This window comes from Tamandua tetradactyla, chromosome 3 (assembly GCF_023851605.1).
Source record: "Tamandua tetradactyla isolate mTamTet1 chromosome 3, mTamTet1.pri, whole genome shotgun sequence".
NCBI classification, from domain to species: domain Eukaryota; kingdom Metazoa; phylum Chordata; class Mammalia; order Pilosa; family Myrmecophagidae; genus Tamandua; species Tamandua tetradactyla.
The window spans coordinates 121,890,728-121,907,060 of record NC_135329.1 but is presented as its reverse complement, the minus strand read 5'-3'; the positions used below and the strand labels follow the sequence as shown (position 1 = coordinate 121,907,060).

The following is a 16,333-nucleotide window of genomic DNA, read 5'->3' as shown; positions in this document are numbered from 1 at the left end:
TGTCATCCTACTTTTGCTTAAGTATTCCCTGTGACAAGGAGCTTAGCTAATAAACCAATCCATTCATTCTGGAAAACTCCATTAAAATGTGCTTCTGAAATATAGAGTCACAACATTCCTCTGTGCAAATGTGCATAATCTTCTGAAGCTACTCAGAACAAATCTTTTCCCTCCACCATGTGTCATGACATCCCTAGCAAAAGTAACTCTTAGAACTGAACAATATGCTATACTATACAATATGATAAGATACTATATGTAGTATACTATACTATACTGAATGAGGAGTAGCTGGTGTGAAATACAACTGATTTGTCAGGTCTCCTCTTCTGGACATTTGATTACTATTTCTGTACTATGTGCTTCAAGGACATACTGGCAGCTATCTCACTGGTGCACGTGGGATGTGAGACCAACTTATATTGCAAGACATTTTACATGGGCTTAAACTAGGTTCCTTTTACCTCATGTTTATCCATTTGGTGATTTAAATTTCAGTTCAAAGGCTGACATTTACCTGTCTGCTATTTCTTGTTTGATTGAGCCTATCAGTTTAAGCCTGGGAATCCAAAATTCTGTCAGCTGATATAATAGTTATTTCTACCAGCTTTGTGCCACCAACAAGGAAAAACACTGTTTCTTGGGCAGCAGAAATGAACGGTTTATTTCACTTCTTGCAGAACATAACTTGGAGAATTAGCTAGAATAGCTACCATCTTAAGGAATTTTGTTTTGGGGGTACAACTATGATGTTAGTGTCTGGGTTGCTAGAATAGCTCTTAATTGTCACCAAAAAAACCCCCAAAACCTCAAAACATCATATCCTACTCTCAAATCAGAAAAGACTGAGCTTTTAGCTAAATCTATAATATAGGTCTAGTCTTATTACAGGAAAACATGTATTGTATGTACCTCATCATGAGAGCTAGTCAGGAATTTAAGGAAACAAAGACCCCCCTGTAACTATCTGCTCAGCGTTTCCAAAATTCTGGACTTTCTGTCTTTGCTGCAAGAGCTCAGAGATGCTGCAGCATTGCTGCTAGTTTGGGTGAGGCCCAGGGAGAATGGCTTTCAAGGAGTGTCCAGCCTGCCAGATCTCCTTTTTCTGTCTCTTCTCTGTACGTTCAATTCCATCGTGTTTCCTTCAGAACAGGAAAACCAAATGCAAATTTGATTATGTCACTCTTCCTCAGAGGTTTCTGTTGATTTCCTGTTGTCTGTTGAGTTACGCACACACACACTTCCGAGATGAGCGTCCAGGTCTTCACAATCGCCTCCAGACTCCTTTTCTGATATCCCAGGCCACGTCCCCCTGGGATCTCACTCCTTTCCTTCAGCAGCCCTGAGCTTGCCCTCCCAGGCCCTGATTCATGCAACCGCCTCTTCCCTGACTGCTGTCTTACTCTATGAAACCGTTCAAAGGTCCAGCTGAAAGGCCACCTCCTCTGCAGGAGCTTTCCTGAGTCACAATTCAGAGTAAATGACTCCTTCCTGGAGTTCTTAAGTTCTGTTTTTCAAGCAATACATAATGTATGTCTATAGCATATATATATATATATATATATATATATATATATATATATATAAAGTGCTTCAACATAAAACATGTTTTAAAACAAAAAACAAAAGTGGGGTCTCCTCCATAGGTATCACTTCTAAAATTTTGGCTTCAGCAAAAATATGGAGGCTCAGTTCTCTGAAAAGTAAGATTGCTAGAGGCATCTGTGTAGAATTTATGGAATCATTTCAGTCCTCCGTCGATGTTTGGCTACGAATGGCAGCATCTAACTCTTTCTTCCCTGTGCCTAGAGTCTCTATAAACTCGCCCACGAGGAAGCCAAGAAGGAAGGCTACGACCTGCGCATCGACGCCATTCCCATCGTGGCTGCCAAGGCCTCCAGAGACATCGCCAGTGACGTGAGTTCTCGGTTTTATTTCGAGTGTGTCATCAAGCTGTAATTTTGGGAAATGCATCTTTATGTATTGTTTGGTATTTCTCAAAAACCTAATTTGGGGGGAAATGAAAAAGTTGTGCATAAAAGAGGTTTATAACCTCTAGGACACAGTATCTTCGGTGAAAACGGATCCTTCAAGAGTAGAGAAAGATCCATTTGTGTGTGAAATGTTAGAGTGCAGCCTCAGGCTTAGAATTGCTTGTATAAAGATTACCATTGTGCTTATGGCAAGGATAATTCACAAATTTAAGTTCTCCCAGCTGCATTTAAATGCAAAAGAAAATAGAATAAACAAGACACTATTAGGAAAAATATAGGAAACTCTTATAATCATAGAGAGATTCCTGCTATTTATGATTTGATGAATGTCCTTGAGGATAATCATTTTTAGCATTAATAATTACTTTTTAAAGTTTTTTAATTGTGAAAAATAACATATATACAAAAAAAGGAATAAATTTCCAAGTATATTTTAACAAGTAGTTATTCAACAGGTTTTAAGTTTAGAATGGGTTACAGTTCCATGATTTTTCATTTTTAGTTCTAGCTCCTCCAAGATACTGGAGATCAAAAGAAATATCAATATATTGATTCAGCAGTCATATTCATTTGTTAAATCCTATCTTCTCTATTATACTCTTCCTTTAAAAAATATTTTAAAAATCTAGACAAGCAGAATAAATTCTCTCATAAAAATTAAAACCCTATAGAAATATGTAAAATGAGAAATGAAAGTTCCCATTTCTTACCCACTTCCCAAGTTTTTTTTCCTTCTTACTATTAAACATTTGGCATGTAGTCCTTTAGACCATTTTCTAAATGTTTTTGTACCTATATGAATGTAAGATTGAATATAAAAAAAAAATTTGTCCCATCCATTGAATACATGAATCCGTTATGAAATAAATTCTCCTCTGTTGCTACTGTAGGTAGTCTTTGACCCGGAGTATTTCTTGCTCCTGGGACCCAGCTACTCTTTTTATTGTTCATTGCACACCAACCATGTCACCCAGACCACGTTTTCCTGATGTATTTCTAGTATGTAAGGTGCAGTTCTCCAGGTTCCCCGGTACAGATGGCCTTTCCTCACCATCCACAAGTGACAACTTACCGCCATCTATGCGTCCTACCTCCAGAAATCCTATTAACAGGCCATAGGTGATTTTAGGTATATATTAAAATCATGTGAATACCATCTATTTTACTGCCTCTATATGATGCTAGGGTAAAGGCCAGGATAATGGCCTAAGTTGGTGCTTATTAGTGAAAGTCAAACTATGGCTTGCACAAGATGAATATGGACAGACTTGTGGCCTCTAAGAGCTTATAATAAAAGCTTGATTTATGTGTTTTCATGTCAGTACAAATACAAAGACGGGTACCGCAAGCAGCTGGGCCACCACATCGGAGCCCGGAAGGTTGAGGACGACCCCAAGATGATGTGGTCCATGCACGTGGCCAAGATGCAGAGTGACCGGGAGTACAAGAAGGACTTTGAGAAGTGGAAGACCAAGTTCAGCAGCCCCGTGGACATGCTGGGGGTGGTGCAGGCCAAGAAGTGCCAGGCCCTGGTCAGCGACGTGGACTACAGGAACTACCTGCACCAGTGGATCTGCCTGCCCGACCAGAACGACGTCATCCACGCGCGGCGAGCCTACGACCTCCAGAGCGACGTAAGTGCAGCAGCTATTCCTGTGTAGAAATAATTTCTACTCTGTGAAATTTATCCTTTACATACAGTCCAATGGCCAACCCAATCCAGAGTTTATTTGAATTGGAATATGTTTTTTTCTTTTATGAATGTATCAGTAGCTCTAAAAGGAAATGAAGCTTTAATAGCTGGGTTTGGGCCATATAAAAGCAAAACTGGAATTAAGCAATGTTAGAATTTAGGGTCTACTGGAGGGAGACGTTTTCTTTTATTCTTTTTTATTGTGAAATATACATACAAAAAAAGCAATAATTTTTGAGGTACATTTTAACAAGTAATTAAAGAAAAGATTTCAAAGTTTGGTATTGGTTACCATTCCATATTTTCAGTCTGGGGGGTCTCTGGGTATTACATTATGTTACACAGAATTACGAGGCTTTGTTTCTGTTCTGGGCTCCATGTGTTTGGGTTTCTTAAATGAGCTTTCCAGACAGGTTGATTTAGACTGTGTGTTACAGAAAGTTTAGGTTCTAGACACAAAAAAACCTTTCTGCCTTTGGTCTCGTGCAGTAGGTAAATCTCTAGATTCACTATCACACACTATCATCTTTTGCCCTATATTCTGATTTACCTTAATCCCAACCAGATTGGCTTCGTTTTTATCTGTAATTGAAATCTGATCTCTTTTTTGATTAATTTGACTATTATATAAATCAGTGCTGACCGTCCGTGCAGCAGAACTCCAGCTGCTCCAGACATACCATAACATATTTGTTCTTTTGTTTCTGGCTTATTTGGCACAACATGTTGTTCACAAGGTACATGCAGTTCCTTGCATGCCTCACGACATCATTCCTTTTTGTAGCCACACAGTATTCCATCATCTATATCTTATAGTTTGCCTTTTTGCTTCTCAGTCACTGTACACTTCGGTCCCTTCCATCCTTTGGGCATCATGGAAAATGTCCAAAATAAATAAACTATATGTTATAGTGTCCTCACTTGTTTGTAAAATCAGCAGCACTCTCAATTTTAGACAATTTTCATTGATCCAGAGAGATAAAGAACCGATAAACATAGCCAAACCAAATATCAAATCAAAACCTCCTCTAATCTCTTGTCTCTCCCCCCACCCCTAATTACTTACCCCTGGCATTGCTGTGATGCTGTTGCTTTCTTCCTGTTAATTGTAGGTCATAGCATGCAATATTAGTTGCCCCCCATATGCTTCTATTATTAATTCTTTGTACAAGATCAAATCATTGAAGGAGTTCATACGAGAACTTATTTATAATTGTAGAGTTAATTGGTGATCTACAAAGGCATTATACATCCCCTTTCAATCATATTCACCTTCAGTGTAGCAATGTTGCTTATAACCCACTAATTAGCTACCATCACTTCTATCCATTCCCTTGTATTTAGATTCAGACTCACTGGGTAGTCTTTTCCCCATTTCTAGTTTCTGTGTACATGTAGGTCCCCTATATCCTACCGTGTAAACCTCTGAGATTACCTTTACCAGAGTCATAATATCAAAATCATACAGTATCTACCCTTTTTTGTTTGACTAATTTCACTCTACGCTCTGTTGTCAAGGTTCATCCATGTTGTCATATGCTTCAGGACCTCACCTCATCTTACTGCTGCATAATATTCCATCATATGTATATACCACATTTGTTCATCTTCTCCTTTCTTGATGGGCATTGCTTCCATCTTTTGGCAATTGTGAAAAGTACCTCTATGAACATTAGTGTGCAAATGTCTCTTCATGTCACTGCTTTCAGCTCTTCTTGGTATATACTGAATAGTGGTATTGCTGGGTTGTAGGGCAACTCAATATTTAGTTTTCTGAGGAACTGTCAAACTGTCGTCCACACTGGCTGTGCCGTTATACATTTCACCAGCAGTGAATAAGTGTTCCAATATCTCCATGTCCTCTCCAACCTTTGTAGTTTTCTGTTTATTAAAAAGCAGCTGTTCTTACAGATGCGAGGTGGTATGCAATTGTAGTCTTCATTTGCATTTCCCTTATAACTAATAAAGGTGAACATTTCTTCATGGGCTTTTTTTGCTATCTCTATTTACTCTTTGGAAAAAGGTCTATTCATACCCTATGCCCATTTTGTAATTGGGTTGTTCTTTTGTGTAATTTCTTCATGTACACAGGATATTAAAGCTTTATCTGAATTGAGGTTTCTAAATATTTTCTCCTATTGAGTTGGGTGCCTCTTCATATTTTTAACAAAGTCTTTTGAGGCACAGAAGCATTTGTTTTTAAGGAGTTTCCGTTTATCAACTTTTTCTTTCATTGCTTGTGCTTTGGGTGTAAAGTTTAGGAAACTACCTCCTATTACAAGTCTTCAAGATGTTTCCCTATATTTTCTTCTAGAAGTTTTATGGTACTGGCTTTTATATTTAGGTCTTTCAATCCATTTTCAATTAATTTTTGTATAGGTTGTAAGGTAGAGGTCCTCTTTCACTCTTTTGGCTATTGCTATCCAATTTTCCCACACTTATTTATTGAAAAGACTATTGCGTCCAGCTCAGTGGCTTTGGCAGCCTTAGTAAAGATCAATTAACCATTGATTTGGTAGTCTATCTCTGTGCTCTCAATTTGATTACATTGGTCAATACTTCTATCTTTGTACCAGTACCATGCTGTTTTAACCACTGTGACTTTATAGTAAGCTTTAAAGTCAAAACGTGCTAGTCTTCCCACTTTGCTCTTCTCTTTTAGGATATCTTTAGCTATTCAGTGTTTTTTTTTTTTTTTACATGGGCAGGCTCTGGGAATCAAACCCGGGTTTCTGGCGTGGCAGGTGAGAATTCTGCCACTGAGCCACCATTGCACCACCCTATTCAGAGTCTTTTTAACTTCCAAATAAATTTAATAATTAGCTTTTCCGAGTCTTCAAAGTAGGTTGTTGGAATTTTGATTGGTATTGCATTGAATCTATAGATGAATTTGGGTAGTATTGACATCTTAACAATATTCAATCTTCCTATCCATGGGCTCAGAGAGTCTTTCCACCTATTTTGGTCTTTAATTTCTTTTACAAAGTTTTTTAGTTTTCTGTGTACAGATCCTTGACATCCCTAATCCAGCATATTCCTAGATATTTGATTCTTTTGGTTGCGATTTTGAATAGAATTTTGTCCTTTATAATTGTCCCCTCAGTTAGCTCATTACCTGTATCTGGAAACATTACTGATTTTTGTACAGTAATCTTGTAACCCTTCACATTGCTGAATTTGTTTACTACCTCAAGTAGCTGTGTCACAGATTTCTCAGGGTTTTCCAGGTACAAGATCATGTCATCTGCAAATAATGACAGTTTTAATTCTTCCTTTCCTATTTAGATCCCTTTTATTTCTTTCTCCTGCCTCATCACTCTAATTTGAACTTCTAGTGCAATGTTGAGTAATAGGGGTGACAATGGACATTCTTGTCTCATTCCCGATCTTAGGCGGAATGCTTTCAATTTCTCACCATTAAGTTATAATGGTGGCTATGGGTTTTTCATATATGCCCTTTATCATATTGAAGTTTTCTTTGATTCCTACCTTTTGAAACATTTTTATCAGAAAAGAAGGCTGTATTTTGTTGAATGCTTTTTCAGCATCAATTGATATGAGCATGTGATTTTCCCCTTTCGATTTGTTAACATGCAGTATTATACTGATTGATTTTCTTATATTGAACCACCCTTGCATTCCTGGTATAAACCCTACATGGTCATAATGGATAATTCTTTTAATGTGTCACTGGATTATATTTGCTAGTATTTTGTTGAGAATTTTTGCACCCATCCTCATTAGGGAAATTGGTCTGTAGTTTTCCTTTCTTGTAGCATCTTTATCTGGTTTGGGTGTTAGAGTGATGTTAGCTTCATGAAATGAATTAGGTAGTGTTCTTTTTTTCCTCAATTTTTGGAAAGTGTTTGAGCTGGTTGGTGTTAGTTTTCGTTTTGCTTTGTTTTATTTGTTTTTGGGTATGTTTGATAAAATTCCTCTGTGAAGCCATCTGGTCCTGGGCTTTTCTTTATGGGAAGAATTTTGATGACTGATTGAATTTCCTTACTTGTAATTGGTTTGTTGAGATCTGCTATTTCTTTTTGATTCAGTGTAGCTTCTTTGTGTGTTTCTAGGAAGTTGTCCATTTCATCTAAGTTGTCTACTTTGTTGGCATATAGTTGTCCATAGTATCCTCCTAAGATTTTAAAAATTTCTTCAGGATCCATGGTAACAACCCCCCTCTCACTTCTAATTTTGTTTATTTGCATCCTCTCTTTTTTTTCCTTTGTCAGCCTAGCTAGGGGTCTTGATTTTACTGATTTTCTCAAAAAACCAACTTTTGTTTTGTTGATTCTTTCTATTGTTTTTTGTTGTTGTTGTTGTTGTTCTCCAGTTCATTTATTTCTGCTTTAACCTTTGTTATTTCTCTTTATGTATTTGCTTTGGGTTTGGTTTGTGGTTCTTTTTCTAATTTCTCCATGAGCAGTTGAGTCCTCAATTTTTGCTCATTCTGCTTTTTTAATATAGGCATTCAGGGCAATAAATTTCCCCCTCAGCACTGCCTTTGCCACATCCTATACTTTCTGATATGTTGTATACTCATTTTCATTTGTCTACAGATATACAGTGGTTCCGCTAACAATTTCTTCTTTGACCCACTGATTGTTTAAGAGTGTGTTGTTTAATCTCCATATATTTGTGAAAGTTCTTGTTCTTTGGTGGTTGTTTATTTCTAGCTTTAGTCCATTGTGGTCAAAGGAGGTGCTTTGGATAATTTCAATCTTACTAAATTTATAAAGATCTGTTCTGGCTTTTTTATGATATGATCTATCCTGGAGAACTTTCCATGAGCACTGGAGAAGAATGTATATTCTGGTGTTTGGGGATATATTGATCTATATATGTCTATTAGATCTAATTCATTTATCACATTGTTTAAGTTTTCTGTTTCCTTGGTGATCTTCTGTCTGATTGTTCTATCTGTAGAGAAGAGCAGTATATTGAAGTCTCCCACTATTATTGTTGAAGCATCAATAGCTTCCTTCAGTCTTTTGAATGTTGGCCTCATGTATTTTGGAGCTCCTTGATTGGGAGCATTAACATTTATAATTATTATTTCTTCTTCATGAATTGTCCCTTTTATTATTATGTAGCATCCTTCTTTCTCTCTTATGATGTCTTTACATTTAAAATCCATTTTATCTGACATTAATATAGCTACTCTTGCTTTCTTTTGTTTCAGCTTTCATAAAATATCTTTTTCCATTTTTTCACTTTCAATTTATTTGTGTCCATGGGTCTAAGATGTGTCTCCTGTAAATAGCATTAGATGGATCATATTTTTTAATCCATTCTGCCAATCTGTATCTTTTAATTGATGAATTTAGTCATTAACATTCAAAGCAGTTCTTGATTCAACTGTAAAAGCAGTTCTTGATTCGACCATCTTATCCTTTAGTTTTTATTTGTCAGCTCTATATATTATTTTCCCACTCTCTCTTTTTATCCTTCAAATTACCCTTACTGGTACTCTTCATTTCTGTGCTATCCTCCAGACCTTCCTCTCCTTTTTTTTTCCGCTGACAGAACTCACATTAGTATTTCTTATAGGGCAGGTCTCTTCTTGACCAGTTCTCTCAGTCTTTCTTTGTCTTGGAAGATTTTAATTTCTCCCTCAGTTTTGAAGGACAACTTAGCTCTGAATAAAGAATTCTTGATTGGAAGCCATTCTTGTTCAGGATCTTAAATATATCATACCACTGCCTTCTTGCTTCCATGGTGCCTATTGAATAGTCAAATTCAGTCTTATGTGGTTTCCCTCATATATAGTAGATCACTTTTCTTATGGGGCTTTCAGGACTTTCTACTTCTCTTCAATATTTCACAGCCTGATCAGTATGTCTTGGGTAGGTGTATTTGGATTTATTCTATTTGGGGTGTGTTGGACCTCTTTGATTTGCAAATTTATGTCTTTTGTAAGGGTTGGGAAGTTTTCTCTGGTATCTCTTCAACTACCCTTCCCAGCCCTTTACTCTTCACTTCTCCTTCTTGGATACCAATGATTCTTATCTTTATGCACCTTTTGTTGTCCATCATTTCCCTGAGATACAGTTCCATTTTTTTCTATTTTTCTTGCCATTTTTTCTTTTGTGTGCTCTGGTTCAATTTTTCTGTTTTCTAATTCACTTATTTTTCCTTCCACTTCTTTGAATTTGCTATCATGTGTCTCTAGCATATTTCTAATTTGATCCACAGTATCTTCTAATTTCTGTGAGCTCTGCCATTTTTCTATTTATCTTTCAAATTCTTCTTTATGCTCGTCTAATGTCTTCTTAATATCCTTTATTTCTTTATAAATATCCTTTGGTAATTGTTACATATTCCGTGTCCCCTCCAGTGTTTTGATTTGGTCATTTAGCTGGGTTTAGCCGGGCTTTTTCTGCCTGACTGTTCATGTGCATTGTGATTTTCTGTTGCATTCAGGGCATTTGATTATCTTAATAAGGTTATTTTGCAAGTTGGTTTCCTTCACTCATCTAAAGTTTTTGTATTTACTTGGGTGTGCGTTGAAGGTCCCCTTTTGCACTAGCATTAATTCCCCACAAAACCAAGGACCAAATCTCATGTAGGGGACACAATTCTACTTGGGGGTCTATTAAAAGCTAGGCAGATTCAAATGAAGTTGAGAGGCTACTCTGAAGGTTGCTCTTACACAAGCCACAGTTAGACATTGCTACCTATCATAACCTGCCAACCCCCAACCAGGACCATTCTAGCCAATCCTAAAGAACACCTAGAGCAATATATAAGATTCCACAAAGGCTTCATGCACTAGAGTAACTTTCCAGATACCTACAAACTCCAGATGGGTCCCTGGACCAGGTAAGACCTGAAGCCTAGAAGGCCCAGCCTCTCCAGAACATCAGATAGTTCCATCTCCCTACTCCATATTAGTGACAAACCCTTCCAGCATAAGAAGGTTAGAATAACCATAGCCCAAACACCCCTAAAGACAGGGATGGAAAGAGCAAAGGTGATGATGGAGTTATACACAGAAGATAGGATTTAACAAATGAATATGATTGCTGAATCATTAAATTGATATCTTTTAGTCCCCGGTATCTTAGAAAAGCTAGAAGTAAAAACCTAAAATTGTGGAATTGTAACCCATTCCAAACTCAGAAATATGTTCTATAACTAATTGTGGTGCTGTGCTTTGAAGTTTATTGTCTTTTTTATATATGTTATTTTTTATAAAAAAGATTTTAAAAAGTCAATTGTAATGATGAAAAAATATTTATTCCTTCTAGCATCCTATATTCTGGAACAGCTAGAAGGAAAAATCTGAGAGGATCATATGGTAGCCCATGACAAACTCTGGACTCTGTCCTGTAACTACTTGTTGAAAAGTACTTGGAGAACTATTGCTTTTTTTCTTTCTCTGCTTTGCATATATGTTATATTATACAATAAACAAGTTTAAAGAAAAAAAAGCTAAGCAGAAAAAAATGCACAGACAGTTCAGTGGCACAACACCTGCCTGTTACATGGAAGACCCAGGTTTGACTCCTGGCCCATGCACCAAACACACACACACACACACTTTAGAGTCTGTTAAAAAGTAGGAAGAAAACAGTGCACAGGCACAGATGTTTCAGCTGCAGAAAACTTGCCTGTCATGTGGGACACCTGGTTTCAACTCCCAGCTCATGCATCAGAAAAAAAAGAAGAAGAAAGAAAGATGGTGGTGCATGGCTCAACTGGCCGTCTTGGCCCACCTCTCTGTCCGTGCACATCAAGGTCCCTGGGCCCTCATGGGTAACGGGCACCGGGACCAGGAGCCCACAAGCCTCCCTCACCAGCCAGCCATCAGATTGGCTCTACTCCACATCCCCCCCTCCTCCCACGGGGAGGACCCCCAGGTCTCTGCTGAAACCAGGCAACCACAGCAGCCCACCTCAGCAGTGGGGAGCAGACACCAACCCACTGGTCCCCATTCACAGGGGTAGCAAGTCCAATGCCCTCAGGGCTCCCCATGGAAACTCCAGGCCACAAAGTCACAGGAGAAGACCTCCCAAGCCTGTTGTGGGAGCAGGCTGGAATGCAGGAAGGCACCATGCCCTCGGGCCCTGTGCCATTCCATGCACCTCCCCACTCCCGTCGGCTCCTGACTGAGACACTCACCCTGCTTTCTCCATCCAATCTCTCTGCTTCATCGGCAGTCCTGGTTTTTGTTTTGTTTTTTAAGACCATTTTCTTGTTGTTCCACAGAGTTTGGGTATAGTGCAGCCCACCCTACTCCACCATCTTCCTGGAAGTCCATTTTCTTTTTTTCTTTAAGGGGAAAGAAACAATGAATTTTGTTTTAAAAGATTATCTTAAAATTTGTTTCTGGCCTCCTTGCAAGACAAATGAGATTGTCATTATTAGAATGCTAATGCCTATGACAAAACTAAATGTTATACTTATAAAATAGAAGAAGTCACTGTCTGGGAGCTGCTGAACCATCTCCCTGGCACTTCCTGCCTCCGAGTGCAGCTCTCTTTGTACAGAAGTCACATGATAATGACAGACCCTGGTACTATTGGAAGCAGACACATACATCATCCCAAATCTGGGGTGGAAGAAGCGCTTTTCTTGCATTATATAGTTTACAAATGTTTGAAGGAATTATTAAGCTTTAGAGGGCTTTGGAGAATAAAAATAATTAATAATAATTAGACATTAATTGGCTGTTCCTAGAAACTGTAACAGCCTACCTGTGAACACGCCCACGTCTGTTCTGTAGCTTTTGACATAAAGAACCCTGTGTTTTGCAATTCTCTCCAAAAGAAAGGCTTTGCCTGCATATGAAAGGCAGCTAAAAATGGTTGGTGTCACCTGTAGAATGACAGCATTGACAGACTGCTTTGCATTGTCTATTCGCTGAGTGCTTTTTCTAGATTTCTTCCTCAAACTGTGATTTGGTTTTCACAATATAGAATGCATTTTAAAAGTTTCAAAGCATTCCAGGAGTCTTAAATGTTATTGTTTTCATTCTTGCTGCTGTTATTTGGGGGACTATAATTAGTTAGCATAGGGCAATCCCAATATGCTTTTTGTTTAGATGGCAAAATACCAGTTTTACTCTGTATTTATTAATTACTCTTACAGGTGAAATTCTTCAAATGAGGCTCAATTCCATTGCAGTGGAGCAGTTATGAAAAATTAAAGGATACATAAAAGCCTTCAGTAGAAAATAATTTTAAATAGAGTGAGAGATGAGATCACAGGAAGATGATTCTGGAAGGAGCTCATACTTACTGTCCTGAGAACTTGGTGGGGAAGGAGCTGGAGCCTTGGTCTAATTAAATAGTTATGGTCCCAAATCTTGGATGGTGTGACAGCCGTTGAAAGTCTGCCTCGCAGCTTCAGATGTTCTACATCATTATTACATTTTTACTTCTCTCTTTTTAAAAAAAAGGGCATGACAAAAGTTGAAATGTAAGAAAAAGGAATTGAAGGTGATAGCAATTCAGTCTAGTCCAACTGTTCAAAAAGCCCCTTTCTTGTGTAATATATGCACACACTTTAAGTACTAGTTTTCATTTCTTACTAATTAATGGCATTTCTACATATCATCCATATTCTTAGAAAATATGGCTTTTAGTAGCTGCAGTGTGTTCCGAATGGCTCTCCCTAACATTTATTTAATAGGCAGTTGTAGAACACATACATGGTTTGGCCTACTCCGGGTTGACTTTCTATTCCTGTGCATGTGAACATTATAGTTTTAGCAATATTATCTGAAGTGACTGACAAAAGAAGATAAATGGAAGCACTGCTCTCCTAAGAACTTGAAATATTTGATAATTTTCTGTTATTATGGATAGGAGATGGTTCTGGGTCATTTTTGAACCTAGGCTCCTGCCTAGTACAGCAAACTTGTTTTTTCACTTTATTGTTGATTCCGATTGCATCTTGCCCCTAAATCTTTCTGTCTTGATGAAGCATTTCTGCCTTATCCCTTTTCACAGAATGTTTACAAGTCAGACCTTGAATGGTTGAGAGGTATCGGCTGGGTGCCCATTGGCTCTGTGGATGTGGAAAAATGCAAAAGAGCGACCGAAATTTTGAGTGATAAAGTCTATCGCCAGCCTCCAGACCAGCTGCCATTCACCAGCGTGACTGATTCTCCGGAACAGGTGCTGGCCAAGAACAACGCTATCACCATGAGCAAGGTGAGCCCAGCTGCTCCAGAGGATCCTAAGATGCCAAAAGATGCCAGTACACTTCAATGACTAGTCAGTTATCCATGAAAGCGTGGGCTCACGCCTCTTGAATTCAAAATTTACCTTTTGAATTATATACTTGAAATCCTTTTAATCTGTCTTTTTTTTAAAAAAAAATGTTTTCTTTATTAGAGAAGTTTTAGGTTTACTGAACAAGCATGCATAAACACGGGATTCTCATATGCCATTCTATTGTGAACACCTTGCATTGGTGCAGAACATTTGCTACAACTGATGAAAGTGCATCTTTGTAATTTTACTATTAACTATGGTCCATGATTTAACTTGGGGTTCAATGTTTGTGCCGTGCACTTCAATGGATTTTGTAAAATATCCTAACATTTCTCCTTTTAATCATGTTCAGATATATATTTCAGTGCTATTAATTACATTCTCAATATTGTACTACCATCATCACCATACATTACCAAAACATTTCTATTGTGCCAAATAGGAACCCTGTACTTTTTTTTTCTTTGCACGGGCAGGCACCAGGAATCAAAACCCCTCTACATTTTAAGCCTTAACTTTCCATTCCTTATCCCCACCTCACCCCCTAGTATCTATATTCTAGATTCTGACTTTGTGACTTTGCTTATTCCAATTATACCGTATCAGTGCAGTTGTCCAACAATAGTTGTCCTTTTGTATCTGGCTTTTTTCACTCAACATGATGTCTTTAAGATTCATCCATGTTGTCACATACATCAAAATGTCATTCCTTTTTATAGATGAGTAATATTCCATTTTATGATATACTACATTTTATTTCTCCATTCTTCAGTTGGTGGTCCCTGGGGTTGTCTCCATCTTTTGGCAATTCTGAAGACTGCCTTTATGAACATTGATGTGCAAATATCTGCTCAAGTCCTGCTTTCAGTTATTTTGGGTATCCTAATAGTTGGATTACTGGGTCATATGGTGATTCTATAGTTTTGTACTCTCTGAGGAACCATCAAATTGACTTTCCCAGTGGTTACACCATTTTACATTTCTGCCAGTGATGAATGAGTGTTCCAATTTCTCTGCATCCTCTCCAACACTGACAATTTTCCATTTTTTAAATAGCAGTCATTCTAATGGGTATGCAATGGTATCTCGTGGTTTTGATTAGCATTTCCTTGATGGTTCATGTGCTGTCTGGCCACCTGTGAATCTTTGGAAAAATGTCCATTCAAGTTCTTGTTCATTTTTTAATTGGATTGTTTGTCTTATTGTTGTTAAGTTGAAGGATTTCTTTATATATCCTGAATATTAAATCTTTATTGGATGTGTTTATTCCATCCTTTAACCTTGATCATTAGCAGTGAGTCTCAGACCTCCAACTGAATGTCTTACATCCAAGTCTGGTTTATTTTTCCTAGTAGATTAACAATGGACTTGTTTTAATTTGACTTTTTTTATAATTCCCATCAAGTGCTTTTCTATCAATACTTTACTTTCTTTTATAGCACTTATATACAGAAGCCTGGGACAAAGACAAGACTCAAATTCATATAATGCCTGATACACCAGAGATCATGTTGGCAAGACAGAACAAAATCAACTACAGTGAGGTAGGGGTAAAATTCTGTGGTGCTACAATTTTTTTTTTTTTTTTTGCTGTGTTTACTTTTGTGGAAATACTTAGGCCTCAACTATCATGGTGCATGGAGCTCTTTTTTCTTTTTTTAATACTTTTATCGGCATGCAACTCTTTCGTGTGAACCGTCAGCTCGTCCAACCTTTCACCTCTAGGGTGAATTATATTACTATAGGAGTCCACAGGCAAACTGAGATCACCTTGTCATTTTGGTTTATGACTATTGCCAATTCAGGTTACTAGGACTTTAATTACTCCTTTTTGGTATTTCCAGGGAGTATGATTGCCAGATACAGTATTGTCCCATTTGGGACATACTTGGACTAGAAAACTCTTTGCTGTTTATCTGAAATTTAACTTTAACTGGATATACTATATTTTTATTTGTTAACTCTGCCAACCCTACCAGGGGGGCCTCCAATAATGTGCATTCTTTCCCACCTTGGTCCCAAACAAATTGAGAAATAAAATAGAGAAGTAGAAATAGAGATTAAAATCTCACCTTTTTTTTTTTATTGATAAAGTTAGATTAAAGAAGACATTTGCACAAGAGTGAAACAGGTCTGCTAACTGAACCCCAGAATAAGTTTCCCCACCCAGGCCCAGGTCATACTAGAGCAAGGTGAGCTGCCCCCTCAGAGAGGAGGCTTGTGTAGAGCATGGAGGAGCAGAGGAGGGCACCAGGCTCGCTCCTGCTGGGGAGAAGGTGGGAGCTGAGCTGAGCAAGTCCAGTTATCCCATCCTTTTCAACAAGATAAATGCAACTCTTCTGAAGCAAAGCCAGCAGTAAAGAGGGCAGAGAGAGGCCAGAGTTAGAATAATTCACCTCCTTTTATAAAGAGAAAAACTCAAG

General features: G+C 37.8%; 1 protein-coding gene across 21 annotated transcripts in view; it reads left to right on the top strand.

The window, feature by feature from the left end:
* NEB (nebulin) overlaps positions 1-16,333 on the top strand; it is a 232,784-nt gene that overhangs the window by 92,893 nt on the left and 123,558 nt on the right. For all 21 annotated transcript variants that reach the window (XM_077153803.1, XM_077153822.1, XM_077153820.1 and 18 more), the window contains 4 exons: positions 1,810-1,917; positions 3,317-3,628; positions 13,644-13,847; positions 15,350-15,454. In XM_077153803.1, coding sequence (XP_077009918.1) covers positions 1,810-1,917; positions 3,317-3,628; positions 13,644-13,847; positions 15,350-15,454 — 729 coding nt within the window. The remainder of the gene's footprint in view (positions 1-1,809; positions 1,918-3,316; positions 3,629-13,643; positions 13,848-15,349; positions 15,455-16,333) is intronic.